Raw genomic sequence first — 27,923 nt, 5'->3', positions numbered from 1 at the left:
TTTTTGCCAAAAAACCTAGTTTGGATAATTTTTGGAAAAAGTTTCTTTTTAAAATTTTTCGGAAAAAAATACTTTTTAAAACTTTCTGAATTTGGATTTTTTTTGCAAAAAAAACGACAATTTTCAACCATTTTACTAAAACGCAAAATTTTTTGCCAATTTTTGAAAACACAAAAATTGTTGACAATTTTTAACAGGAAGGAGACATTTTTAGCAACAAGTTTTTGCAATTTTCAAGAAGAAAGCAAAATTTTTAATAATTTGTGAAAAAACCAAGAGTTTTGAGTTTTGGACAATTTTTGAAAAAAGTTACTTTTTGAATTTTTTTTCAAAAAACGACAACTTTTAGCTTCTTTAGAAAATGCTAAATTTTTGTCAATTTTTGGAAAGACAAGATTTTATTATTGTTTTCAATTTTTCGTGAAAAACAACACTTTGAAAATTTTAGCAAAAAGCTAAGTAACTGAAGAATTTTTGTCCAAAAAAAAAAAAAACAAGACTTTGGTAGTTAATTATGGAAAAAAGCAAAACTTTTTTGGCAATCATTGGTAAAAAATGGCACTTGAAAATAAAAAAAAGCTGGACTTCATAAAGAACGTCAAAAATCACCTTTGAACGTTGAAAAATGAACAATATTACTCGTTCTTTATTAAAAAAAAAAGAAGGAGCACAGAGCATGGAAAATTTTTACACCAACTCCACTAGTATAGGGTAATAAATTTCTAGTAATTTATATTTCGAAAACTTGCGGAAACTTTTCTGAAAGTTACAGTAAATTAATATTTCTTTAAAATATGAAGTGGCTTCTTATACCAGTTTAAGATGTTGAGATGATTGCTTTGACTGCTTTGAGTATTATAAGTACATTTATGAGTAGGTAGCTAGGTATCTACATATTTCTAGAATTTTTCTGTTCTGTTTCCATACATAATTCTTATGATTTCGGAAAAGCAGTATGTTGAATGGCTCGTGCGAAGCGAGGGCAAAAGTTTTGGAAAACTTTTGATTTGAAAAGTGAAACAACATCAGTTTTAATATGAAAATTCGATCGATCTCTCTGATCTCAACTTTTTAAAAATTTTACGAGTTCTCGTTCATCAAATAATAAATTATGGAAATTCTAAGATATGTTCGCCGCGAAGAAGGAATCAGAGAAAAATAGAAACTAAATCATTTCAATATGAGAAGAAATTCGCTGAAAGAAGTTTTAAGTGACCACTACCACTGAAGCACTGAAGGTTGTTGAAAATCGAATTTATATCCACTTCATTCATTCATTCATTCAATCAGTTTCATCTTTCATCGGTCACAATAATATGTAAATCCTCAGATTTTATCTCTTCGTCCGAATTTCATTTTCGTTCCCATCTCTTCATTACACAGCTTTGAACTTTTCTTGAATCTTAAATCGAATAAACTAAGTATAAAAGCTCTAAAAGGTAATAATAATAAATGAACGAATCTATTCAAAGTACTCGAGCATAGCCGAAGGCTAACCTAACGGAGTTGCACGAACGCTAACCTAACCTAACGGAATTGCCCGAAGGCTAACCTAACGGAAATACACGAAGTCTAACCTAACCTAACGTGAGGTTTGTTCGTTCGCTTTTGCTGCTATGCTAGCTATATCTTTATCTTACTTACGTAGTATCACTCCGTGTGGTGTGTAATTTATGGAAAATTGATATTGAAATATTTAATTGCATTGTAACAGTGAAAATGAAAGTATACGAAAGAAAAGCTAACAGAAGAGGAAGGCCGTACAGTCGAACCCTAAAGAAGTAAAAACAAGTGCACAATCGGCTCGGCTCTGGTTGAAAAGCCCGCCATCATCGTCGCTGACAACGTCTTCACCAAACAAGATTATGGATTCCGGTTCGCAAACTTTTTCTGAACTCAGACTTCTGCCAGAATTTGTTGATAAATCATTATTGATCAAAGCCGTGTTTGATGAACCCAACTCTAAAATATTATTGGTGGAGCCCAGAAAATCCGGCAAGTCCGTTAACTTACTGATGTTGAAATGTTTCCTGGAAGTTGTTCCTAGCAATACAATAATGGAAAATAATCGAGCATTATTCAAAGGACTTCTCATCAATAAACACAAAAAAATAATGGAATGCCATCAAGGAAAGTATCCAATTCTGTACTTGGACTTTAAAGCTTTATGTCCAATTTCTTCAGTTACTACCGCACTGAATCAGCTAGCTTTGGTGGTCCAAGCAGCATACAAACAACACGACTATTTGATATCGAACAGCGAATTGAGCGACAGTGAAAAGACAGCCTTCAAAATGTGGTGTGATCTGGGTGAAATTCCAGAACTATGCGGAGCAGTGATTAGTGCGGCCTTGATAAATTTGGCGAATTATTTGAAAAAATATTGGCAAAAACACGTGATAATTTTATGCGATGACTACGATTCAATGTGCAGCGATGCTGTCAATAGTATAGACGATATACCGGAAGGAGAAGCCTGGCCGCCAGGGAGATATTATCGTAGTGCAGAAAATGAAATTCGAGAAATAATTGGTTTATGCATTGGCGCTCTTTCGTCAATTGTAAAATCTTTAAATGTCCCAGTTTCCCGGGCAATTCTCACCGGAATTTCATGCTTGCAGACGATGGGATCGAGTATGAATAATCTGGACAATGTCATTGCGTATAAGTTTGACATACACGATGAACATCAACCATTTTATCGCTTGAGTAGAGCCGATGTCTCCAGTCTCCGGCATCTGTACAATCAGTGAATATTCATAACTCATTTCTCGTGTTTTTCCTCCGCACAATTGGACCGAGAAAGTTTTCATATTCAATTTTATAATTTTTCAGTTCATTTAATTTGCAACAAAAGTGTTTCTAATTACCATTTTCTCATCAAGATATATTTTTTTCCAAAGAATGTCTACCTTTATTACCTAACTGCGATTTGTCTGCACATCTTCAGATTTTTTTTTTGTTCATTACTAACGAGAAAAATCGGGATAAATGTAGATTACCGAGAACGGTAGGTAGGTACTGTGTTTATATTTTGTAATTTAGAATCTGTTCATTTACGTACTTACAACTTACTTCGTTTATTTACTCATTTATAAGTGCATTTTCAAGTGGAATTTACTTTTTAGTTTTTGTTAACTTTCAATGGCAAAATAAACGATTATCAATGTTAAAAAATTTTTAAAAAAAGGTAAGGTACCTACCTAACCTTTTTTCGGGGTTCCCCAGTCCCCAACCTGACGGCGAGGGATAAGAATTTTGAGGATAGATCGATGATTTTGTCGACAAATTGACAATTTTCCACCAAACTGACGATTTTTTTTTCAAATTTTCTCCTACTTGCCGACATTTTCCGACAGTTTACCATGTTGCCATTTTTGCCAACGATTCTGCTGAACATTGGAGGGGTGTCATCCCCCCTACCCCCCCCTAAAACCGTCCCTGGTACCAACAGTTCCGAAAAACTAAAAAGAATTTCAATTACAAAAATTTACTCATCCACTCAAATATTCAATTCACCTACCCAACCCCCATCTTTTTGAACATTTACAACGGACCTATCTTTGATTTTATTAGAACATTATAATATAACCAATCTTCAAATAGACCCAAAAACTCTCATTCAAAAACCAATATCCTATCCTTACCCTCCATGGCTGCTTACACCTCCTCAAATTGACTACCTACTATTTGAATAATTATTCAATGAAAAGTCATTCCCCATTAATAATTAAAAATAACTACCTATCTGGAACTTCTATCAAAATATCCTGAATTCAACCTCTGTTTCACAGCAATGGATCAAAAATACCAAATCATCATTCTGGATATCCATATAGGTACTCTATAAATGGTGAAATTTCAAATTTCAAACTCCTAAACTGTTCATCTATTTACTCTGTTGAACTCACTGCTATCTATCATTGCCTTTGTGATATACTTACTCACCTCTGAACCAGATAACAATTAATATTTTTTGATCCAGAGTGATTCCTTAAGTTCATTGATTGCTATACAAAACCTATTTTTTATGATCACCCTATAGTTCAAAATATTCTTTAAAAACTATTTGAGTTACAAAATTCCCTCTTTATTATTCAGTTAATCAGTTTACCTATATATGTGTTTCTGTTTCCAGCCACATTGGAATCACTGGAAACAAAATTATTGATACTTATGCAAAATCTGCAAATACTCTTTCCCCCCTTACCATCATCACAGCTGACGACATCAAATCTTTTCTCATACTCAAAATATATACATGAATTGACAAAATTTCTGGTCCCAACAAACAGCCAACAAGCTCTTTCGACATGAAAAAAATCAGTTCATCCTTGGAAAAACCTCTCCCACTTAAATAGACTTAAAGAAGTTATCTTGATAAGACTGAGAATTGGACACACCAAAATCACACATAACATGACCATTTTACCTAAAAGCTCCTAAGCCCTTCTGAAGTTCTGAACCCATATCTGTTCAACACCTACTATTCTAATTTCTATTATTCTATTGTTCCCCTTTTTCAAATAGATGAAAACTCTCTCTCCATTCCTTCCTGACAACCCTTCCGAAATAAAAAAATTTATTGCTCTTTGTTAAAAAGCACAACCTGACAAATTCAATATAACCTGACGTAGGGTGTAATAATCTGGTAATTATAAACACCCCCTCCCCCCAAACTTCAAAGTCAACAAATAATTCCAACTTTCAAAAATTTAGATGAACTGTAAAGATGACAATTTTTTCAATTTTGAAGATGGACTATTTTGCAAAAGAACTCAATCTCCAGAATATGCACATTTCAAAAAAATCAAGTAGGTATTGGACATTGGGGTCACGTGATCTTTGCGTGAGCAAAGAAATTGTTCTAAGACTGGAAAAATGAATTTCAATGCATAATGCATAAAATCGATTTTAAACATTTTCATTTTTCAATGAATGACATGAAGTTTTCAATTCAATTTTCTATTGAACAAATCATGGTTAAGTATGATTGGAGGAGGGAGGGAGAGGAGAGGAATAACATTAATTTAAAAAATTTTGTTAGTATTTTAATTTTGTGCTCAATACTTTTGAGAAATTTCAAATTATACGTTTTTTTTACAATTTAATTTTTGAATTTTCTCGTCATTTACAACAGTTTTTTTCAGGGATGGAAAGCTGAAGCTGGAAGATAAAACTTTTGGCTTTAGCTTTTAGCTTTCAAAAATCTCAAACTTCCTCAGCCAGTCAGCTGTCAGCTTTTAGCTTTCAGGTTTTCACCCTTTTCAGCTTTTCAAAATTTTTTCAATGAGGTGAATAGAAAAGAAAATGGAAACCCACCAGCACAACGAAAAAAAAAAAAACAAGAGAAAACTGAAGTTTGAAACTTGAGAAAAGTAAAATGTGAAAATCAAAAAAGATAAAAGAACTCAAACCATTGAAAATCAATGACTCAAACAGAAACTGACCAGTGACCAACCAAATGAATTGAATTTGTAAGAATTAAGAAAGCTGAAACGAAACTGAAAGAAAGCTGAATAAAAATAATGTAAAGATTTTGGCTAGAGCTTTTAGCTTTCAAAAATCCCAAACTTCTTCAGCTTTTTAGCTTTTAGCTTTCAGCAAGCTTTCCATCCCTGATTTTTTTACTTCATAAATTTGAACTTCCATGGAAGAAAAATTTCCGCCCATCCCCTATGCATTTTTTCCTTTCCATATAGGAATAAAGGGTAGAAAGAAAGCAGCAGAAACTTTTGGTGGAAAAATCTTCTATCATTACCTACTCATTACTAAAATACATAAACTCTACTCTACTTTTCACGCAAAAATCGGCAAAAATGGATTTTGATTTTGAAATTTCCCCAGTTTGTTTTCAGTTTCATTTCATTTGCTTCAAATAATTCAAATTCAAATTTTTTTTCTAAAAAATTTAAAATTTAAAATTTTTGGAAAATTGTATTACCTATTTTCATTTCCACATACCTACCAATGCAAAAATTTTCGAAAATTTTCCGGCATCGCAACATCACGACGTCAGCCATAAACTACACCTACCATTTCGCCATAATCAGTGCAAGTGATATTTTTTAAAAATTTATAACTCTCCGTTGTCGTTTATTATTCGCGTTTATAATTATTTATAAGTATTTTTTCTTAAAATAATCATCGAAAATGTCAATATATCACGCGTAATTGTGTATTTACTCGAACATATCATCTCTCAGTGGAGTTACTCGTCCTTCAGATATTCGTTTCTGTTGGGTCAAGTCAGATTGCAGTTTCAACATAATATTATGTAGAGTAGCTATTCCTCGTATCCAAAATCATCAATATTTCGTCAAGTCTTACCAACTAAATGATTACCAGTTTATCGTGAATTCTAACTACAAACTCGAAATAAATCATGAGTCGGGGTAGCGTCAACAAAATCTACGTTCCCGACGAGCTACGTGAAATATTGCTCGATTTCACCGTGAATTATCTACTGGAACAACCTCAGGAAGATGTAGTCACATACGCTTGCGATTTTTTCAACCGATTAAGGGAAACTCGCAAGTTGGCGGATATAAGATCACCTTCTGTTGGCGAAGAATCAGTTATCTCTGAAGATGGTTTGTATAAAACACGTTGCCAATTGACATCTTGTAGCGTTTGTTGCATCTTAGAAATTGATTATTGTACCATTTATTTGTTGAATTTACAGAAGCTCCTATGAATAGATTCAATTCTAGACGAAAATCTGTCTTCGCCGAAGCATATAATCCCGAAGAGGACGACGATGATGATAATAAAAAAGTACGCGATTGCATATAATCTCGAACTCGTTTCGAATTTATTAGCGCATTACGAAGAATTGAAAATTATGTTTTTTTAGGTCGTCTTTCCTAAATCCGACGCACAAAGACAAGCATTAGCTGATAGTGTCAAAGATATATTACTATTTCGTTCATTAGACAAAGTAAGTATTCCCAGCACGCTTGCGTGTTGATACGCGTCAAATTAAATTCACCTTATTTGCATATAACTTTAATTAGATCGCTAGATAACGTGTATTTTTTCCATTTTAGGAACAAATGAACGAAGTTATCGACGCTATGTTTGAAAAAATCGCGGAAAAAGACGATTATATCATCAAACAAGGAGACGATGGAGATAATTTCTATGTCATACAAGAGTAAGCGTTCCATCTACCGAATAGAACTCGAATTATTACGCTTTTCTTACCGACTGGTATTTTATTACAGAGGTGTCTACCAAGCATTTGTGAATACCGACGATGGAAAGCAATTATTAGTTCATACGTATAATGGTAAAGGTAGCTTCGGCGAGTTGGCTTTGATGTACAACATGCCACGAGCAGCTACAATCCAAGCAGCCACCAAAGGTTCTTTATGGGCGATGGATCGTCAAACATTTCGTCGTATCGTATTAAAAAGCGCTTTCAAAAAACGAAAAATGTACGAAGCCTTGATCGATAACGTACCGATGCTAAAAGCTCTACAGGTATTCGTCGATTTACCTCTTCAGCTGTCGGTTTTGCGACTTGCAAAGTAATCTAACGGATTTTATTATCGTTTTAGTCGTACGAAAGGATGAACTTGGCCGACGCTCTGATTCCTCGCTCTTATAATAACGGAGAATGCATAATCAAACAAGGTGATGCTGCCGATGGAATGTATTTCATCGAAGATGGCACCATTCGTATATGTATTTTGGACGAAGCCAATAAAGAAGTAGAGGTAGGTTGCGAATCTTCGTCTACGTCGTCTCGCCGCATTTAAAAAATCCATAAAATCATCTCTAGTGCAATTTACATAATCGCAATTAGCAATTATAACTACCTATTCATATTAATTAGTCGATCGTGTATGCTTTGATTCATCTTACTAGCTAGATATATATAACCGTGAAATTTTTCAACGTTTTCAGATTAAGAAGATCGAAAAAAGCGGGTATTTTGGTGAATTGGCTTTGGTCACACATAAACCCAGAGCTGCCTCGGCCTATGCACTCGGCGATGTCAAATTAGCTTGTGAGTATATATACGAGAATACGAGTAAAGTCGTACGTTATATTTATTTAATCCATCTCGAAGGTTTTTATGTCGTAGAAGAAAATATGTGTGGGATGTTTAACGATTTTTTTATTTTATTGAAAGCTATATCCGAGAATTAAGTCGTTATAAATTACGTTTTAATTTTTTTTTCGAGTAAAAAACGATGATAAGTTAACGATAGATGAAACCCTCATCACGCAATTAGAAAAATACTTATACTAGTCGATTCTACGAGTAATCAGATAAGGATACTCGAATGAGAAAAATTATTTCCTCCGTTTGATCGGTACTACATTATAGACGAATTGAGATCGTGACAATTTCTAATAATTTTCTTCTTTATATTATTTTCGACGAAGAGTGGAGTAAAAACTGCACTCGATTCGTGGTGGTTATCGAAACCGTTTAATCTACTTTACCGTTCTTCGAGCTCGTTCACATGAGAATAATAAGTACTACTCGTAGTAAAATAATGTCGAAACTTGCTTCATCGTAACTTCATGCAGCTCGAATCGTGTATCAAAGAATACGACGATGACGCTAGGGGAAAAATTGAAAAATCGTTTATTCTTAATGACTATCTACCGTGAGGGGTAGAAAACTTTTTGTTTATGTTTGGCGTTTTTCGTTATACTCGCGTACACCTCTCGACGTTTATTACCTGGGTAATGAATCGGCGGTTAAAATAATATCGCGGGGTGTATTAGGTAGATGCCGAAGCGCAGGAGGGATTTTACCTTTAGTTGACTACTTCCGGGAATCATCGTCGTCGTCGTCGTTTGTGTGGCGTATTTTTTTATGTTCGCTTTTACGACAATAGCTATAGCTTTCTATCGTAAAGTTTATATACGACGACGTGCGACGTGTACAGAGAGACGAATATCTCGCGCGAACCGCCATCGTCATGTCGCCGAAGAATAACAGGATGTGTATAGTTGAGCAAGTTACGTATTCCCTGTTGCAACATATTACATATTAATGAATACGATGCGGCGACTATCAACTACACCATCCTTTTCACCTATCTAACGCCGCTCACTTTGCCTCGTCCAGAGAACCCGACTGATAACGTGTATATTTCAGTTTTTCATCGCATTGCACGGTTATCCGCTGACAGTAGACTGGAGGGAAACGGTTTTTAGTCACGCATTTTTATTCGGCGAAAAATTCTCCCATATAGGTTGCCTACCTATTACAAGTGGTATAGGTGTGTTGTTGAGTGATCCCGGAGCGGTACGCAATAAATTTGAGAGTGTAGTTTAGTGTGCCATATTGTCGTTAGAGTGTTTGACCTCAACGTTCATTCCCCTAGCAAAACGTCGAAGTATTTTTTTGAAATGGGTTTTGAAAAAAATATTGATTGGAGGGGTTTCTTTTCACTTTGCTGTATACTTTCTGTAATTAGTACGTAAATTGTGAACGGTTCATGATGAGTGTTTCGATTATTAGTACGGCGTGGTAGAGTGTGCTCTAAAATGATTTTTTTTATAAGGATAAAATTTGTATTAAAATTATAAGGAAAGTTTCAGCATTTTTTCATTGATTTTGTTTTTCACATGGGCATATTACTTGGGTCATTCCATGTCAATTCGATCAAGAAGTAGTAAGGTGGTCGGGGGGGTGGGCGATTTTTTTTGAAATTTTTCCGGTGGAAGTACTTTTTTGAAGGGATGACCAATGGCGCAAATCACAGCCCTCTAGCCCTTTTTCAAAGACTGCTAGGGGGTGTCAAAGTTTTCAGTGAACTTGAAATATCATCCATTTCAGCAGTGGATTACTCGATAACCGCGATACCTACCAAAATGCAACTTTTTTTAATAGTTAGAGGTATTAAAAGGCTTTTTGGCGATATCATAAAAATCAGTGTTGCCACTTTTTTTCATATGAAAAATTAGTTCGAAAAGTTTCAAAACTTACTTTTCATATCGTTCCAACTCTCAAAAATTCTGAAAAAAATATATTATAGATAATTTTTCATGTTGAACAACATTAATAAAAAATGGGGATGGTAACTTGTAACAAAGTCGATTTAAAAAAATTTAAACATTGCGAAAAAATGCGATTTTTTGATTTAAATCTTGAAAAAAAGTTTTGATTGGTGAAGTTGACCCATTTAACTCCTATTTTTACGTATCCGTTGAAAAAGCGGGAAAACCCTTTTACTCAATGAAATGAACTCATCACCAAAAAAAAAATCAAAATTCGAAAAAATTCAAAAAATGAACGAATTTTAATTTTTTTGCTGCGAGTGTAATTTTTAACAACTTTTTCATGGAATACGTCATAAAGGGGTCAAAATAAGGCAACTGAATAAATTTAAACTTTTTTTGATGTTTGGAATTGAAAATCGAATTTTTTCTACTTTGATTTTTTTTGTGATCGAGTTCATTTCATCGAGTGAAAGGGTTTTCTCCATTTTTTCAACGGATATGTAAAAATAGGGGTAAAATGGGTCAACTTCACCAATCGAAACTTTTTTCACGTTTTAAATCAGAAAATCGCATTTTTTTTGTCCAAATTGTATAATTGAGATTTGAAGGCATTTTTTGGAATTATTTGGCCCAAAAAGCACAGTTTTTATCACATAATATGTTGGAAGTGGCTCTCAAAACTTGTTGATACTTAGTTAAAATTGAAAATTATGACGCAGAAAGAGATTCCCAGAGCTGTAGCTGCTCAATGGTACATTTCTGGATTTTAGGATATTTTTTTGAAAAAAATTGGCCCAAAAAATACACCTTTTCTCGCTCAAAAGAAAATTTGAAACCATCATAATTATCTTCAAACTAATCCAAGCACACGAAATTTTTTTCTTCCAAAAATATACCTGCATGAATTCTATTATTGGAATTTTTTTCAAATGTTTCCTCCAGGTGGGTCATCTTCAAAAAGCTCAAAAACACTGAAAAAAAAGGTGTTTTTTGTGTCATGGCACCACAAAAAAAAACGATACTGCCAATGATATAGTTTCGAAATTTTGCATGTGGCCTCTAAAACATTAGAAAATCAAACAACTTCTCGAAACCCCAATTTTGAGTCCATGAGCACCCCTCCCCCCCAGTAATGTTAAAATGCGCGCATTTGCCCGCAAATTTCACAACTGGATGTTATTTGCATCTATTTGTGATTTTCAACTAGAAAAGTTGTCCAAAAAACGGAAAAGCATGAAAAAATAGGGCAAAAGTAGGACAATTTCTTATATTTTATTTAAAAGGAAAGGAGAGGGGTTCAATATTATTGCAATCTATTTTTTTCGCTACTTTAGAAAATATTTTGATTTCTTTTTTAATTCAAAATTTTTAAATGTTTGGATCTTTTCTTCCGAATTTATCATCATTTGAGTGAAAATTTTTAGAAATTGAAATTTCCAAAATAAGGGAAGAATGAAATGGAAATTCAAAAATTTTTAATTCAAAATATTATGAAAAAACAAGCCATTTTCCCAAAAATACCTACCTCAATATTTTCAGAAAGGGGACCCCTCAAATTTTTGTTCCATAGTTAGAAAATAGTGAAAAAGACAATAGCAGGACAATTTCTCAAATTTTATATTTTGAATGAAAGGTGGAAGGGAGGGGTTCGATATTATTTTTTCACTGCTTCAGAAAGCATTTCGATTTTTTTTTCAATTCAAAATTTTCAAATGTTTAGATGTTCCTCACCTTCTCTCAAATTTATCATCACTTGGCAGAAAATTTTTAAAAATTCATATTTTCAAAAAAAAAATAAAATAAAGAATAAAATATGTGAAGTACAAAAATTTTTAGATTTCTCCATTAATGGGGGAACCCTATTAAAATCACCTGGAATCATCGTTTAAGGTTCACCATTCTCTTCCAAAAATACTTGAATATTTTTTTAGAAGGGAGAGTCTCAAATTTTGTTTCATGATTAAAAAATAGAAGAAGTGATCTAGTATGCTACAAAGTGTCAAACAAGCAGGACATCATGAAAAAAAGGTCTTTACCGAGAAATTGTTATGAAATGAATTAAAAATGGCTCAAATAATTTCATTTTCTGACTTTGGGGGAGGTGAGTTGAGTTGATCGCGTTTTTATTAGTTTATTCGTCAATAGTGACCTCTGGCGTGTATTTTGATATGTCACACGATTTTTTCATCACCCCCCCCCCCCCCCAACAATTTTTTGGAAAAAGATGACTGACAATATGGGTATCGTTATCATATGAATCGAACCAGCTGAACACGAATATGAAGTTAGATTTGTAGTTGAACTCTTCTAAGGTCCACATTGAGGGAGGAGGTTGGCCAAAAATTGAAGTTTTTCGTGAAAAATGCTTTATTGTTGCGCTATTTACACCATAATCATGAATTTGCATGGCATAAATAGCGAAATGATGATGCATTTTTCACAAAAAATTCCATTTTTGGCAACCCATCCCCTCGAATGTATTCTTCGCAAATATTTCGCATATTAACGATGCCAAAATATTGAAAGATACAATTATTCCTAAAACTGAGGAAATACTTTTAAACGCACGTGGTGGCAATTTTTTAGTCATTATTGCCAACTTCAAAAATCGAAAAAATGTTCTTAATTTTTTGCCATTATTTTTCTCGAGTTTTCGAAATCCAAAACATCGGCACCCAATATATGGCCCTTGGAAGGGCCCAACTGCAAATCTAACTTCATATTCGTGTTCAGCATGTTCGATTCATAAATCTTAACGATACCTATATTGTCAATCTTCTTTCGCCCCAAAATTGGGGGAGGGGGTGGACATGGGCTAATAATGGGGATTTCAAGAAGTTATTTGATTTTCTACCGTTTTTAGAGGCCACATGAAAAATTTCAAAATTACATTACTGGCAGTATCGCTTTTTTTAGTGGTGCCATCACACACACAAAAAAAAAACATTTTTAATGTGTTTTTCAATTTTTTTTTGGTCGATATCACCCCCCCCCCACCCCCCTTGGGAGCCTAAAAATTTTGAAAAAATTCACGTGGCTAGACTCATGTTTCCTCCATATACTTATTTTAAGTGAATTCAAAATTTTTTTTGAGCATTAAACAATCTCAAATCTTTATATTTTTTTCAACGGTCAAATAGTAGGTAAAAATTGAAAACAAAAAAAATACTTCTATCTGAATTTTTTTTTGAAATTCATCAAGTATAAATTTTAAAACTACAATTTGTTTTGATGATTTTATGGACTTGATTAAGGAGCGAAGAAGAGGGGGGGAGGATCGGACCATTTTTGCCATTTTTCTTTATGGAAGTGTCTTTCTGAAGGTTATTCTAGGAGTATTCTTTTAGCGTTATAATGAGGGTTTTCTGTGTTTCAATTGACTAATTCGTTCTTAATTATTTTCAGTCTTGGATGTGGAAGCGTTCGAAAGATTACTGGGTCCTTGCATGGATATCATGAAACGCAACATCGACGACTACGAGAATCAGCTGGTGAAAATATTCGGATCAACGTGTAACGTTAACGATGTCCGATAAACGAGCACAACTAACCAAAGTGCCATACAAAAAAATAACCAATTTTAAGTATCATTTTTTCCGCGTTACTTTTTTTCTACTTTTGATATCTAATTTTTCGTTCTTGTTTTATTTTTGTTTTTCGTTTTCACACGCCTAGTTGCGGTTTTTGGAATTCGGAAAAAATTACGTATCACGATTACGTACGAAAAAAAAGACGAAAGAAAACCAAACATGCTAAAGTATTAATTTCCGATAATTTTTAATTCACTTTTGTTGATTTTATTTAGGTATAGGTAGTAGTAATTCTAGCATGTTTTTTTTTTCGTAATCTGAAGTCAGAACCTACCCTATTTTCATTCTAATATGATTCACTTCTTTTACATAGGCAACTCGAAGTTGGGGAGGTTTTTTTTTATTTTTATTTTTTTTTAAATTAAGAAATCAAAAAATTTCAATATCGTGTGCAATATTCTGTTTTAACTTTTAATTTTTATTTTTGTGTTAGTTTTGTTCGTTTGTTCATTTCGCTTCTTTATATGTATTTTAATTTTCCCCTCCCTCATTCTTGTTACATTTTGTTATTTATTGTCACATTTTAAATGGTGTTGGGGTGACTTGGAAGTGATTTTTAGTATTGCTTTCCAACATGTTCCTTACGTGTGTCGACTCAATTGCTACAATGAGAAGAGCAATTGTGTAGGACATATCAGTTGTAATCAATCGTATGTGTGTAGCATATGAACTGGCAGACTTTAAGGTTCGTTGTTCCCATCTTTTATTTTTTTTTCTCTGTTCAAATGGTTACCTCATATTAACGAAGGCGAGTACGTATTTTTTTTACGTTTCGATTTCTTTTTTTTTTTCAATTTTAATTCTAAATCAATTCCGAAGAGTCGAAGGTGTTACGAGTACGAGGTTAGATTGTACATATTTTAACGACCTCTTTCGTTAACCTTGATCGAGTTAGCGTTCAGAATATTTTAAAATAAGTAGTGTGAGAAAAATTACCGCTTGTATATATTTTTTTCTTCCTTTTTTGACTTTTTTAAAAATTCAGTTTCAAATTTGGACCGAAGGATATCCACTTACGTCTTCTTATATTACGATGTATAAATTTTGGCCAATCTCTTCGATAAGAAAATTTAGCTAGACGAGTGGCTTATTTCTCGAGAAAAAAAAATACACTGATCAGTGCTGGGCTATTTTGATTGATAAAAGTGAGGTCATTGTTTCCCTCGTTCGAGTGAATGGCAGTGGCATTGGTGGTTATATTTTTCCTTCATTTAACGGTATTAGATAGTTTACTTGTTATTTCTAGTCTTATATACGATATCGTTTAGTTGAATAGTTTCTCGAGTGTGCGTCCGGACACGCTGTGTGATGGTTGATGGACGATACACTCGTCGGTTTGTTAATTTAGTAGAAGTCTTTTAGATTACGATTTTTTATAGTTAGTTCGCGGCTCGGTTTTGTCTCGTGGAGTACGTAGATTACGGCATATCATTTTGGATGAAATTTGTGATGATTTTACGACTGTTATTTTAGGTATAGAATAAACGAAGCTTAGGATGGAAAATAGTCAAACGGAGGAGTCGGATTGGTTAGTCGAGTAAAAAAGGTCCTTATTTGAGATTCGGGTTTTTATGGTTTATTATTGGTGGAGTGAGGCAGAAGTGAAGTTTTAACGCGGTTGTGATGAATTTGGATTACTTTTGGTTTCGAATGCATATTTTTCAATTCGGATTCGGATCATGGATCTTGAGTGTAATTTTGAAAATTAGAACTAGGCTGGGAAAAATTCTCGTTTGAGCCTTTCATCATGAAAAAAAGGATCGTTGCCTTCAGATGAGCGATATTTTTATCAATTGAAGGAAATTGCGAGAATTGTTTTTTATTCGAGACTTCATTGTGTTGAGAAGTTGACCGTATTGTCCAGTCAAAGTGACTAGTACAGACAGCATTAAGGCGTTACTGTTGTTAATTCATCGTGTACAATTTAAGCATTATTTTTCCGTCCTTTGTATTTTTCAAATACGTGTTCGAGGAAAAATCGCACATCCAGGGAGGGGTACTCGATTAATCAATTTGCTGCTTTTTTATTTTATCAGTAGTAGATGCGATACTTCGAAGCATCACCGTTGCATGTATAAAAATGATTCCAAAAGATCGAGTGGTCGGTCAGAATTTTTTTCATTTTTTTTTCTAATCAATTTTTTTCTTCACTTAATTTCTGACCGGCTAATTCTATAATGACGCGAAGTTTTCTTCCAAGTTTAATCAAAAGGTTCGACGTACCTTTGACCATTGAAGAAATTCTTTGACGGTGATCGGCACGTTAATTTTGACAATCATTCGCGTATTGTAATATTCGATAATCTACGAATTGAATTCGAATGAGGAGTATTTTAAAAATTTGTACTGTTTGTTCGTACAATAAGAACACGAAACGAATACTTATATATTTTTTATTTCTTATTTGCTAGAATGAAATAAGGTAACGGTAATGTTTCGAGGAACCCGACCCTATAATAATAAGTATTACAAACAAAACTTTTTTACTTGTGTATCAGTGTGTGAAAAAAAATGTTCCCATGTAGCATATCTATGTAAATTTATGATCATACAAAATGTAAAGTCATATAAATTTTAAAAGCTGTCGCAATATTTTTTACGTAATGTACAAAATTGTCTACGTATTATTATAAAATTTCAACGTTCTATAACGAATATCACTAATTTTGTTAATTGAAATTTATATACATACATTCCAATCCTCTTTGTATCACTATGTTGTGTTTTCGCTAAGGCGTTTTTTTTTTTTTTTCATTTTGTTCTCCTTTTTTCCCTCTTGTTTCTTCATGGGACCTAATAATTTAGCAATTTAACGTACAATGTAACATAAGTATTTACTTAAAGTTTGAAGAAAAAAATTACTAATCCTAAATTATTTAATCGAGTTTGATTTTTTTTTTTAGGGATACTATGTTATGTTTAAAAACAAAAGTTTAATAATCCAATTTACGAATAATTGTAGTTTGAGACTGTTAAATTCTATTCTTAATGGTATGGGTTATTTTACCAGTACTTGATGTACGTATTTTAATTTATTGTTTCGTTTCGTTTTTTTTTTCCTTTTCATTTATTCGTTTATATGTTGTGTGGCAGTCTCTGTAGCGTAGTTTTTAAATATTCTACTATTTAGATAGGTACCTACGTTTTTGCTCATCGAGTTATACATTCCTAAGTACGGAAAAAATGAATCAAAATCTCCCCATAAAGCAGTATTTTTTTTTAAAACTTAATGTTCGTTTCATTTTTATCGATGTTTCTACCTATTTGAAAAGAAAAGTTGAATTCATTTTTTTTTTTTTTTTAATAAAAAAAATGTGTTTTATTATCACTAGCTTTAAAGTAGCTAACGCACACGATTATCGGGGAAAAATTCATTTATAGAAAAGGGCTGTTAATCTAACGCGTATTTTACTATGTTACGTTACGTATGTTTTAACCGAAATGTGTAACTTTTTAATCATAAATAGAGTATCGTGTTAACGTTCAGTCGTACCATAGTTAATATTAGTAATTTTTAAGCAGTATTAATTTATTTAATAAATGTATTAATTGATGAATGGTTTTTACTTTTTTTTTCTCGATGATTGATTTTATAAAATCTATAGAAGTGAATGTTTTACCGAGGAACCAACTGACAAGGGAACCTCTTGAGGTGTCCGTCTACGATTTGAACGGGACCGCGATTTTTGGAATGAGGATGGTCTAAAAGTTAACCTCCAAAACCAAATTTTCAGCTGCCCAAGTTCATTTTTCGATTTTTGGCGAATTTTTGAAAATTCAAAATTGACTGTTTCTGGCATTTATGCTTTTTTCAAAAAAGTACGTACGTGATCTGTAAAAATAATCTAAATAAGTTTTAAAACTGATATTAATCGCCCAAATCCAAATTTCGCCATTTCCAGCCATTCTGGAGCCTCCAGCGTGATTTTTCAGTTTCTCCAGAATTTTTGATTTGCTCCAGAAGACGTCAATATGAAGTTGGATAGCTGAAAATCGAGTTGTGTGTTATACTCGACCTCTTTAACGAACGTATCCACATTTGAGCCAATTCTGAAGGGGACACCTCAAGAGTGGTTTTTTGATCAGCTTTTTTCATAATAAAAATATCCAAAAATCAAAAATTTCCCATTTGCGAGAAAATTTTTGAAATTTGCGCGAATTGCTGTATTTTGTCATGAACTAATAACCTCGAGGGCGAATTTCGGCATTTCCAGCCATTCTGGAGCCTCCAGCGCAATTTTTCAATTTCTCCAGAATTTTGAATATGCTCCAGAAGACGTGAATATGAAGTTGGAATCGAGTTTTGTGTTATGCTCGACCTGTTTAACGAGTTTATCCACATTTGAGTCGATTCTGAAAAGGACACCTCTAGAGTGGTTCTTTGACCAGCTTTTTTCATAATACTTAGGTATAGGTTAGGTACATAAAAATATCAAAAAAATCAAAAATTTCCCATTTGCGAGAAAATTTTTGAAATTTGCGCGAATCCCTGTATTTTGTCAGGAACTAACCCCACCAGGGCGTATTTTGCCATTGCCAGCCATTCCGGGACCTCCAGTGCGATTTTTCAATTTCTCCAGAATTTTGAATATGCTCCAGAAGGCTGAGAAGGCGTCAATATGAAGTTGGGCAACTGAAAATCGAGTCGGAATTGATGCATACCTACTTCGCCATGTAAACGATGGCTAATGATAGCGTTCCGCGGTCTCTGTTTTGTTTGTTGTCATCTTTTTAGTAGTTTCAGTACCTTGAAAAGCCATACTGACATTGACGAGTGACGGGTCAATACCCTTAAAAGACCAAACAGACAGGCGGTGCCGTGACGGACGACCTTTGAAGGCTATACAGGTAAGTCAGTGACCTTGAGAGTTCAGACACGTGAGTCAATGACCTTAACACAGGGATTGTACTCAAATTTTTCTCAAAACCAAAAAGATAGAAAAAGTAAGTATAACCAGAAAAAAATCATCAAAATTCAAATAAAAACCATTTTTAAAAAACTAGCAAATTATCAACACTTCGAATGTAAATTAGATAAAAATGCAAAAATGAGCTTGAAAAAAATATTCGATTCTGGAAACATAATCGAAAAAACGTACCGAACTAATGAAAAAATTGCAAAATTGAAAGAAGGGGGGAGAGTCGTCCACCGAAATAGGGAGGAACTAAATTTAATCTTATCCGAAATCATTTCAAAAAGTTGAACAAAAAAATGTCAATTGTAAAACTGCAGAAATTTTTACACGAGCGAGCAATTGATAAAAAAATTATTCGAGTGTTGAGAATGAATGAACAATACCTACTCGTAATTGTAAAAAATTCCGTAAATGAGAAGAATCATAATAGAAAACTTAATAAAATCAAAGGTAAGAAACGGGGAAGGGGAACTTATAATCCAAATTTTGGAAAAGTGAAAATCATTTTTAAAATTCGAGTTCGAAAAAATGTACATGGTTTCAGAAAGGTTAAAAAATCCTCAATTTCGCGAGAACTGGACATCAAAACCTGGCAAAAATTAACACAAGTTTCAGGGGGAAAAATGCAACAAAATTATTGAAATTGAGAGAAAAATAAAACGCGAAAAAAAATTAAGAAAGCATCCCAAAAAATTCGAAATAAAAACATCAAGTGTTGACACTGTTGACATACAAAAAAAAACTCAAAAATTTAAGCAGAAAAAAATCACTAAAATTTGGCGCAAAATTAGGAGGAAATTTCATAAAATCACGAAAATTCTAGAAAAAAGGTTTCGCCGAAATTAAGAACAAAAATTTAGTCAAGAAAACGAATCGATAAAATTCAAAATAAAATTAGGGATGGGACGAAAATGGAAAACTCTTGACTATTCAATCCAGGAAAAAAATCACTGAAAATTCAGAACAGAGAACTGGCGAGAATTGAAATTAAAAGTACGAAATCAAAAAATCAAAAACATTTTGAGAAAAATCATCGAAAACTTTCGAACAAAACTCAAGACGAATGATTCGAAAGAGAAAAATAATTTGAACTTGAAAAAAAAAATTGTTCAAAGAGAGAGGAAATCCCGAGGACCTTCCTCATAATTGGGAGCGAAAGAGAAAGGAGAGAGGGATCAACGAATGAAAGATATCAAGATTCTGAAAAAAAAATTCACCACAAAGGATGAAAATGAAATAAACAAACTCATCAAATTTTGAAAAAGCTCCCCTCCCTCCCTGAAAAAAATAATCAAAATTTAAGGGAAATCATAACTTTTGGAAGAAGAAAAATCAAAATTCCACAAAAATGTAAACAAAATAATCACTATAATTTTTTTAAAGCACAAGACCAGAAAAAGCTGCTAAATGAAAAAAAATGACCGTAATTTAGAGCAAATCTAAAATCGTGAAAATTCGAAGTTAAAAAGTCTACCAAAACTGGAGAAACTTCGCAAAAATTGGAAGAGAAAAAAAAATTAAAATTTTGGAAAAATCATTGAAAAACCAAAAAAAAAATTAATAAAAATTCAAAAAAAAAATTTATTGAAAAATTATTTTAGAAAAAAATCGCATGTAAAAATCGATCAAAACAGAACCGAATCCAGTAAAAACTATCGAGAGTAATACTTGTTAAAATTAGGAAAAACCTAAAAAAAAACAAAAACAAAAGAGAAACCATCAAAACAGGAAAAATGAAATTCGTAAAGCTAAAAAAGCAATAAGGTCATTTAAATCAGAGCATTTTTTCTTTCTTCAAAAATTCTGGTTATAAATTTGAAAAAAAAGGAAATTTGTGAAAAAACTGGGAAAAAATAACTTTTGGTAACCAAAATTTTTAGAAAGTAACCAAAAGTTACTACTTACTAATATTAGTAACTTCAGTAAATAGACGGACAGACGACCTTGGAAAGCCAGACAGACCACTCAGCAGGTTAAAAACTTGGTCTGAATCGTTTCACAGTATCAGATCAAATTCGAGTTCATATACCCACACATCTGACTGGAGACGGGCGAGTTCGGATCGAGAATTCAATTAGGTACGTAAACTTGACCAAAAAACATATCCACGATTTGGAACTTTCCTTTGAAAGGAGACTTTACAGCTTTTACGACCATTTTTTTCGATGTAGGAATGACAATTGCTAAAAATCAACATTGCCTTCGAACTCAACGCCCTAGAATAAAATAAAAAACTCCTAGAACTCGATATTTTTTTTTTGAAAATTTATAAAAATCAAAAAAATACCTACCATTTGCAGGACGTTACCGAACTCATTTATTATTTCCAAAATAGTCCATTTTTAAGCTGAATTTAGAATCGAAAAATCACTTATTTGGGAGAACTCGAAAGAAGGAAATCAATGAATTGCTGAATTACGTATTCCATACTTTCAAAAATAATATTCCAATATGTTGTGTGGATTTTCTTTTGATTGAAAATTTCAAGTATTGAACTGTCTTTCCCTTGGAGAGAAAACATTACCCCAATTTCGTTATACTTATGTTTATGCAAATGGACTATATTTTTTTGATGTTACAAAATTTGAAAATATGAACGATAGGTAAATCAAGTATTAGTGTCAACTTCTTAGTTTTTGTGTAGGAATGGGATTTTCAGTAGAACTAGAATTTCTCCATCTCAAGTGGTGGGGTTCCTTGATAAAACATTCATTTCTAGGGTCTATTGAATCAATAATTGTTGAGAAAAAAATCCACCCCATTTACCCATTAAAAAATACTCGACACATTCATCAATTAATACATTTATTAAATAAATTAATACTGCTTAAAAATTACTAATATTAACTATGGTACGACTGAACGTTAACACGATGATCTATTTATGATTAAAAAGTTACACATTTCGGTTAAAACATACGTAACGTAACATAGTAAAATACGCGTTAGATTAACAGCCCTTTTCTATAAATGATTTTTCCCCGATAATCGTGTGCGTCATCTACTTAAAAGCTAGTGATAATAAAACACATTTTTTTATTTAAAAAAAAAAAAGAAAAAAAATGAATTCAATTTTTCTATTTATAGGTAGAAACATCGATAAAAATGAAACGAAAATTAAGTTTTAAAAAAAATACTGCATTATGCGGAGATTTTGATTCATTTTTTTCGTATTTAGGAATGTATAACTCGATGAGCAAAAAACGTAGGTATCTAAATAGTAGAATATTTAAAAACTACGCTAAAGAGACTGCCACACAACATATAAAAGAATAAGTAAATGAAAAGAAATAAAAACGAAACGAAACAATAAATTAATGTACGTACATCAACTACTGGTAAAATAACCCATACCATTAAAAATATAATTTAACAGTCTCAAACTACGATTTATTATTCGTAATATGGATTATTAAACGTTTTTTTTTCTTTTTTTGATTTTACGTTGTAGGTACCTATTCCTTAAAAAATTTAAAATCCATAAGTTAATATAGGATTAGTAATTATTTTTTTCAATCTTTAACTTTTAAGTAAATATGTTACATTGTACGTTAAATTGCTAAATTATTAGGTCCCACGAAGAAACAAGAAGAAAAAAACAGAAAAAAGAACAAAATGAAAAAAAAAAAAAAAAAAAAAAACGCCTCAGCGAATACACAACAGTGATACAAAGAGGATTGGAATGTAGGTATATAAATTTCAATTAACAAAATTAGTGATATACGTTATAGAAGGTTAAAATTTTATAATATACGTAGACAATTTTGTACATTACGTAAAAAATATTGCGACAGCTTTTAAAATTTATATGACTTTACATTTTGTATGATTATACATTTACATAGATATGCTACATGGGAACATTTTTTTTTCACACACTGATACACAAGTAAAAAGGGTTTGTTTGTAATACTTATTATTATAGGGTCGGGTTCCTCGAAACATTACCGTTACCTTATTTCATTCTAGCAAATGAGAAATAAAAAATATATAAGTATTCGTTTCGTGTTCTTATTGTACGAACAAACAGTACAAATTTTTAAAATACTCCTCATTCGAATTCAAATCGTAGATTATCGAATATTACAATACGCGAATGATTGTCAAAATTAACGTGCCGATCACCGTCAAAGAATTTCTTCAATGGTCAAAGGTACGTCGAACCTTTTGATTAAACTTGGAAGAAAACTTCGCGTCATTATAGAATTAGCCGGTCATTACTTGGGAACTGAGGGGAACCGATTGCAAAAATTTATTACCAATAGAAATTAAGTGAAGAAAAAAATTGATTAGAAAAAAAAATGAAAAAAATTCTGACCGACCACTCGATCTTTTGGAATCATTTTTATACATGCAACGGTGATGCTTCGAAGTATCGCATCTACTACTGATAAAATAAAAAAGCAGCAAATTGATTAATCGAGTACCCCTCCCTGGATGTGCGATTTTTCCTCGAACACGTATTTGAAAAATACAAAGGACGGAAAAATAATGCTTAAATTGTACACGATGAATTAACAACAGTAACGATTTAATGCTGCCTGTACTGGTCACTTTGACAGGACAATATAGGTCAACTTTTCAACACAATGAAGTCTCGAATAAAGAATAATTCTTGCAAATTCCTTCAATTGATAAAAATATCGCTCATCTGAAGGCAACGATTCTTTTTTTCATGGTGAAAGGCTCAAACGAGAATTTTTCCTACCCCACTTCTAATTTTCAAAACTACACTCAAGATCCATGATCCTAATCCGAATTCAAAAATATGCATTCGAAACAAAATGTAATCCAAATTCATCACAACCACATTAAAACATCACCTCTGCCTCACTCCACCAATAAACCATAAAAACCCGAATCTCAAATAGGGGCTTTTTTACTCGACTAACCAATCCGACTCCTCCTTCGACTATTTTCCATCCTCAGCTTCGTTTATTCTATACCTAAAATAACAGTCGTAAAATCATCACAAATTTCATCCAAAATGATATGCCGTAATCTACGTACTCCACGAGACAAAACCGAGCCGCGAACTAACTATAAAAAATCGTAATCTAAAAGACTTCTACTAAATTAACAAACCGACGAGTGTATCGTCCATCAACCATCACACAGCGTGTCCGGACGCACACTCGAGAAACTATTCAACTAAACGATATCGTATATAAGACTAGAAATAACAAGTAAACTATCTAATACCGTTAAATGAAGGAAAAATATAACCACCAATGCCACTGCCATTCACTCGAACGAGGGAAACAATGACCTCACTTTTATCAATCAAAATAGCGCAGCACTGATCAGTATTTTTTCTCGAAAAATAAGCCACTCGTCAAGCTAAATTTTCTTATCGAAGAGATTGGCCAAAATTTATACATCGTAATATAAGAAGACGTACGTGGATATACTTCTGTCCAAAATGAAACTGAATTTTAATAAGGCCAAAAAAGGAAGAAAAAATATATATATACAAGCTGCAAATTTTTCAGACTATTTTAAAATATTCTGAACACTAACTCGATCGAGGTTAACAAAAGACGTCATTAAAATATTTACAATATAACTTTGTTTTTATAATACCTTCGTCTTCTGAATTGATTTAGAATTAAAATTGAAAAAAAAAGAAATCGAAACGTTAAAAAAATACGTATTCGCCTTGATTAATATGATGAGGTAACCATTTGAACCGAGAAAAAAAAAATAAAAGATGAGAACAACGAACCTTAAAGTCTGCCAGTTCATATGCTGCACACATACGATTGATTACAACTGATATGCCCTACACAATTGCCCTTCTCATCGTAGCAATTGAGTCGACACACGTAAGGAACATGTCGGAAAGCAACACAAATCACTTCCAAGTCACCCGTACACCATTTAAAATGTGACAATATTTAACAAAATATAACAAGAATGAAGGAGGGGGAAATATAGGAAGCGAAATGAACAAACGAACAAAATTAACACAAAAATTAAAATAAAAATTTAAAACAGAATATTGCACACGATATTGAAATTTTTTGATTTCTTAATTTAAAAAAAAAATTAAAATTAAAAAAAAACCTCCCCAACTTCGAGTTGCCTATGTAAAAGAAGTGAATCATATTACAATGAAAATAGGGTAGGTTCTGACATCTGATTACGAAAAAAAAAAACATGCTAGAATTACTACTATACCTAAATAAAATCAACCAAAGTGAATTAAAAATTATCGGAAATTAATACTTTAGCAGTTTTTTTTTCTTTCGTCTTTTTTTTTTTTCGTACGTAATCGTGATACGTAATTTTTTCCGAATTCCAAAAACCGCAACTAGGCGTGTGAAAACGAAAAACAAAAATAAAACAAGAACGAAAAATTAGATATCAAAAGTAGAAAAAAAGTAACGCGGAAAAAATGATACTTAAAATTGGTTATTTTTTTGTATGGCACTTTGGTTAGTTGTGCTCGTTTATCGGACATCGTTCACGTTACACGTTGATCCGAATATTTTCACCAGCTGATTCTCGTAGTCGTCGATGTTGCGTTTCATGATATCCATACAAGGACCCAGTAATCTTTCGAACGCTTCTACATCCAAGACTGAAAATAATCAAGAACGAATTAGTTGGGAATTGATTGAAGATACCTACAAAATCGTATTTAGGTAGCTCAAATTTGAAAAAAAAAATCAGATTTCCACTACGAACATTTAGGACCCATTTTTTAAAAAAAATACATCAAATTTTCAAAAATACCGACATAAATCTTGAGAACCAATTTCAGCCGTGTACAATTTCATATGTACAATTATTTGAGTAGCTACAAAACTCAGAATTCTCCCTCCAGGTCACATTTCACCTACCATCAGGTTTTGATTGCACTGATCATACGAAAGAAATGGTATTTTACAGTGACGTATCTTTTTCTGATTAGAATCGTAAACATATCATCGTTTTTTAATTGTAAAAAATTAAAACGTAATTCATAACGACTTAATTCCCAGATATAGATTTCAGTTTTTCAAAAAATCATTCAACATCCCACACGCATTTTCTTTTTTTACGCCATAAAAACCTTCGAGATGGATTAAATAAATAACGTACGACTTTACTCTCGTAAAATATACTCACAAGCTAATTTGACATCACCAAGTGCATAGGCCGAGGCAGCTCTGGGTTTATGTGTTACCAAAGCCAATTCACCAAAATAACCACTTTTTTCGATCTTCTTAATCTGAAAGCGTTGAAAAATTTCACGGTTAGATATCTCTAGCTAGTAAGATGAATCAAAGCATACACGATCTACTAATTAAGATGAATAGGTAGTTATAATTGCTAATTGCGATTATGTAAATTGCACTCGAGATGAATTTATGGCTTTTTAAATACGGCGAGACGACGTACACGAAGATTCGCAACCCTACCTCGACTTCTTTATTTGCTTCGTCCGAAATACATATACGAATGGTGCCACCTTCGATGAAATACATTCCATCGGCAGCATCACCTTGTTTGATTATGCATTCTCCGTTATTATAAGAGCGAGGAATTAGAGCGTCGGCCAAGTTCATCCTTTCGTACGACTAAAACGATAATAAAATCCGTTAGATTACTTTCCAAGTCGCAAAACCGACAGCTGAGGAGGTAAATCGACGAATACCTGTAGAGCTTTTAGCATCGGTACGTTATCGATCAAAGCTTCGTACATTTTTCGTTTTTTGAAAGCGCTTTTTAATACGATACGACGAAATGTTTGACGATCCATCGCCCATAAAGAACCTTTGGTGGCTGCTTGGATTGTAGCTGCTCGTGGCATGTTGTACATCAAAGCCAACTCGCCGAAGCTACCTTTACCATTATACGTATGAACTAGTAATTGCTTTCCATCGTCGGTATTCACAAATGCTTGGTAGACGCCTCTGTAATAAAATACCAGTCGGTAAGAAAAGCGTAATAATTCGAGTTCTATTCGGTAGATGGAACGCTTACTCTTGTATGACATAGAAATTATCTCCATCGTCTCCTTGTTTGATAATATAATCGTCTTTTTCCGCGATTTTTTCAAACATAGCGTCGATAACTTCGTTCATTTGTTCCTAAAATGGTAAAAATACACGTTATCTAGCCATCTAATTAAAGTTATATGCAAATAAGGTGAATTTAATTTGACGCGTATCAACACGCAAGCGTGCTGGGAATACTTACTTTGTCTAATGAACGAAATAGTAATATATCTTTGACACTATCAGCTAATGCTTGTCTTTGTGCGTCGGATTTAGGAAAGACGACCTAAAAAAAACATAATTTTTAATTCTTCGTAATGCACTAATAAATTCGAAACGAGCGCGAGATTATGTACAATCGCGTACTTTTTTATTATCATCATCGTCGTCCTCTTCGGGATTATATGCTTCGGCGAAGACAGATTTTCGTCTAGAATTGAATCTATTCATAGGAGCTTCTGTAAATTTATCAAATAAATGGTACAATAATCAATTTCTAAGATGCAACAAACGCTACAAGATGTATTGGCAAAGTGTTTTACAAACCATCTTCAGAGATGACTGATTCTTCGCCAACAGAAGGTGATCTTATATCCGCCAACTTGCGAGTTTCCCTTAATCGGTTGAAAAAATCGCAAGCGTATGTGACTACATCTTCCTGAGGTTGTTCCAGTAGATAATTCACGGTGAAATCGAGCAATATTTCACGTAGCTCGTCGGGAACGTAGATTTTGTTGACGCTACCTCGACTCATGATTTATTTCGAGTTTGTAGTTAGAATTCACGATAAACTGGTAATCATTTAGTTGGTAAGACTCGACGAAATATTGAAGATTTTGATACGAGGAATAGCTACTCTACATAATATTATGTTGAAACTGCAATCTGACTTGACCCAACAGAAACGAATATCTGAAGGACGAGTAACTCCACTGAGAGATGATATGTTCGAGTAAATACACAATCACGCGTGATATTTTGACATTTCGATTATTATTACATGAAAAAATACTTATAAATAATTATAAACGCGAATAATTAACGACAAGGAGAGTTAAAAATCTTTAAAAAATATCACTTGCACTGATTATGGCGAAATGGTAGAGTCTGTCAGAATCTCACGACTGCAACCTCCAAATAGACTACCAGTACCAGGACTACCTTACATTGACCGTGGAACGCTACCATTAAGAACCGTTTACACGGCGAAGTAGTGCTAGTGCTTATGCTGTGGCTGTGGATTTTATTTTTCAGATTTCTCATTTTTTTTGTACCCTGTTTTTGAGTTATTTCAATTTCATTCAATTTCAAATTAATTTACCACTTCCCCCATGCCCTCAATGTCCATCTCCTGAGTCCTGAGTCCTGAGTCCTGACTTTGTTCATTCGATTTATTCATTATTCGTTCACCTTGGAAACCCCCCACAAATATTTTATGATAAAGCCTGTAAAAGGAAAAAGGA

The 27,923-nt window shown here is 32.9% G+C and overlaps 2 protein-coding genes across 2 annotated transcripts; one reads left to right on the top strand and one right to left on the bottom strand.

The window, feature by feature from the left end:
* Window positions 1-6,043: 6,043 nt before the first annotated feature.
* Window positions 6,044-17,116, top strand: LOC135849946 (cAMP-dependent protein kinase type II regulatory subunit-like). The gene is made up of 8 exons (XM_065370610.1): window positions 6,044-6,593; window positions 6,686-6,777; window positions 6,857-6,940; window positions 7,050-7,156; window positions 7,227-7,485; window positions 7,563-7,721; window positions 7,912-8,014; window positions 13,375-17,116. The coding sequence occupies exons 1-8, from the start codon at window positions 6,386-6,388 to the stop codon at window positions 13,503-13,505; spliced, it is 1,143 nt and encodes a 380-aa protein (XP_065226682.1). The 5' UTR covers window positions 6,044-6,385; the 3' UTR covers window positions 13,506-17,116.
* A 4,147-nt stretch (window positions 17,117-21,263) lies between these two features.
* Window positions 21,264-27,582, bottom strand: LOC135849945 (cAMP-dependent protein kinase type II regulatory subunit-like). Its single transcript, XM_065370609.1, has 8 exons — window positions 27,007-27,582; window positions 26,827-26,918; window positions 26,663-26,746; window positions 26,447-26,553; window positions 26,118-26,376; window positions 25,882-26,040; window positions 25,589-25,691; window positions 21,264-25,058 (listed from the first exon to the last, which is right to left on the bottom strand). Exons 1-8 carry the CDS (start codon window positions 27,212-27,214, stop codon window positions 24,928-24,930), a joined length of 1,143 nt encoding a protein of 380 aa, XP_065226681.1. The 5' UTR covers window positions 27,215-27,582; the 3' UTR covers window positions 21,264-24,927.
* Window positions 27,583-27,923: the final 341 nt, after the last annotated feature.

The sequence above is a fragment of the Planococcus citri genome, chromosome 1 (assembly GCF_950023065.1).
Source record: "Planococcus citri chromosome 1, ihPlaCitr1.1, whole genome shotgun sequence".
Lineage (NCBI taxonomy): Eukaryota > Metazoa > Arthropoda > Insecta > Hemiptera > Pseudococcidae > Planococcus > Planococcus citri.
The sequence above is the reverse complement of the archived record's forward strand: the minus strand, read 5'-3'. Positions and strand labels throughout refer to the sequence as shown.

Coding starts and splice junctions, on each gene's coding strand:
- LOC135849946 (XM_065370610.1), top strand. CDS start 6,386: ATGAGTCGGGGTAGCGTCAACAAAATCTACGTTCCCGACGAGCTACGT. Junction 7,486..7,562: donor CGATGCTAAAAGCTCTACAG/GTATTCGTCGAT, acceptor TTATCGTTTTAG/TCGTACGAAAGGATGAACTT. Junction 7,722..7,911: donor AAGCCAATAAAGAAGTAGAG/GTAGGTTGCGAA, acceptor CAACGTTTTCAG/ATTAAGAAGATCGAAAAAAG.
- LOC135849945 (XM_065370609.1), bottom strand. CDS start 27,214: ATGAGTCGAGGTAGCGTCAACAAAATCTACGTTCCCGACGAGCTACGT. Junction 26,747..26,826: donor ACGATGATGATAATAAAAAA/GTACGCGATTGT, acceptor TGTTTTTTTTAG/GTCGTCTTTCCTAAATCCGA. Junction 26,554..26,662: donor TATTTCGTTCATTAGACAAA/GTAAGTATTCCC, acceptor TTACCATTTTAG/GAACAAATGAACGAAGTTAT.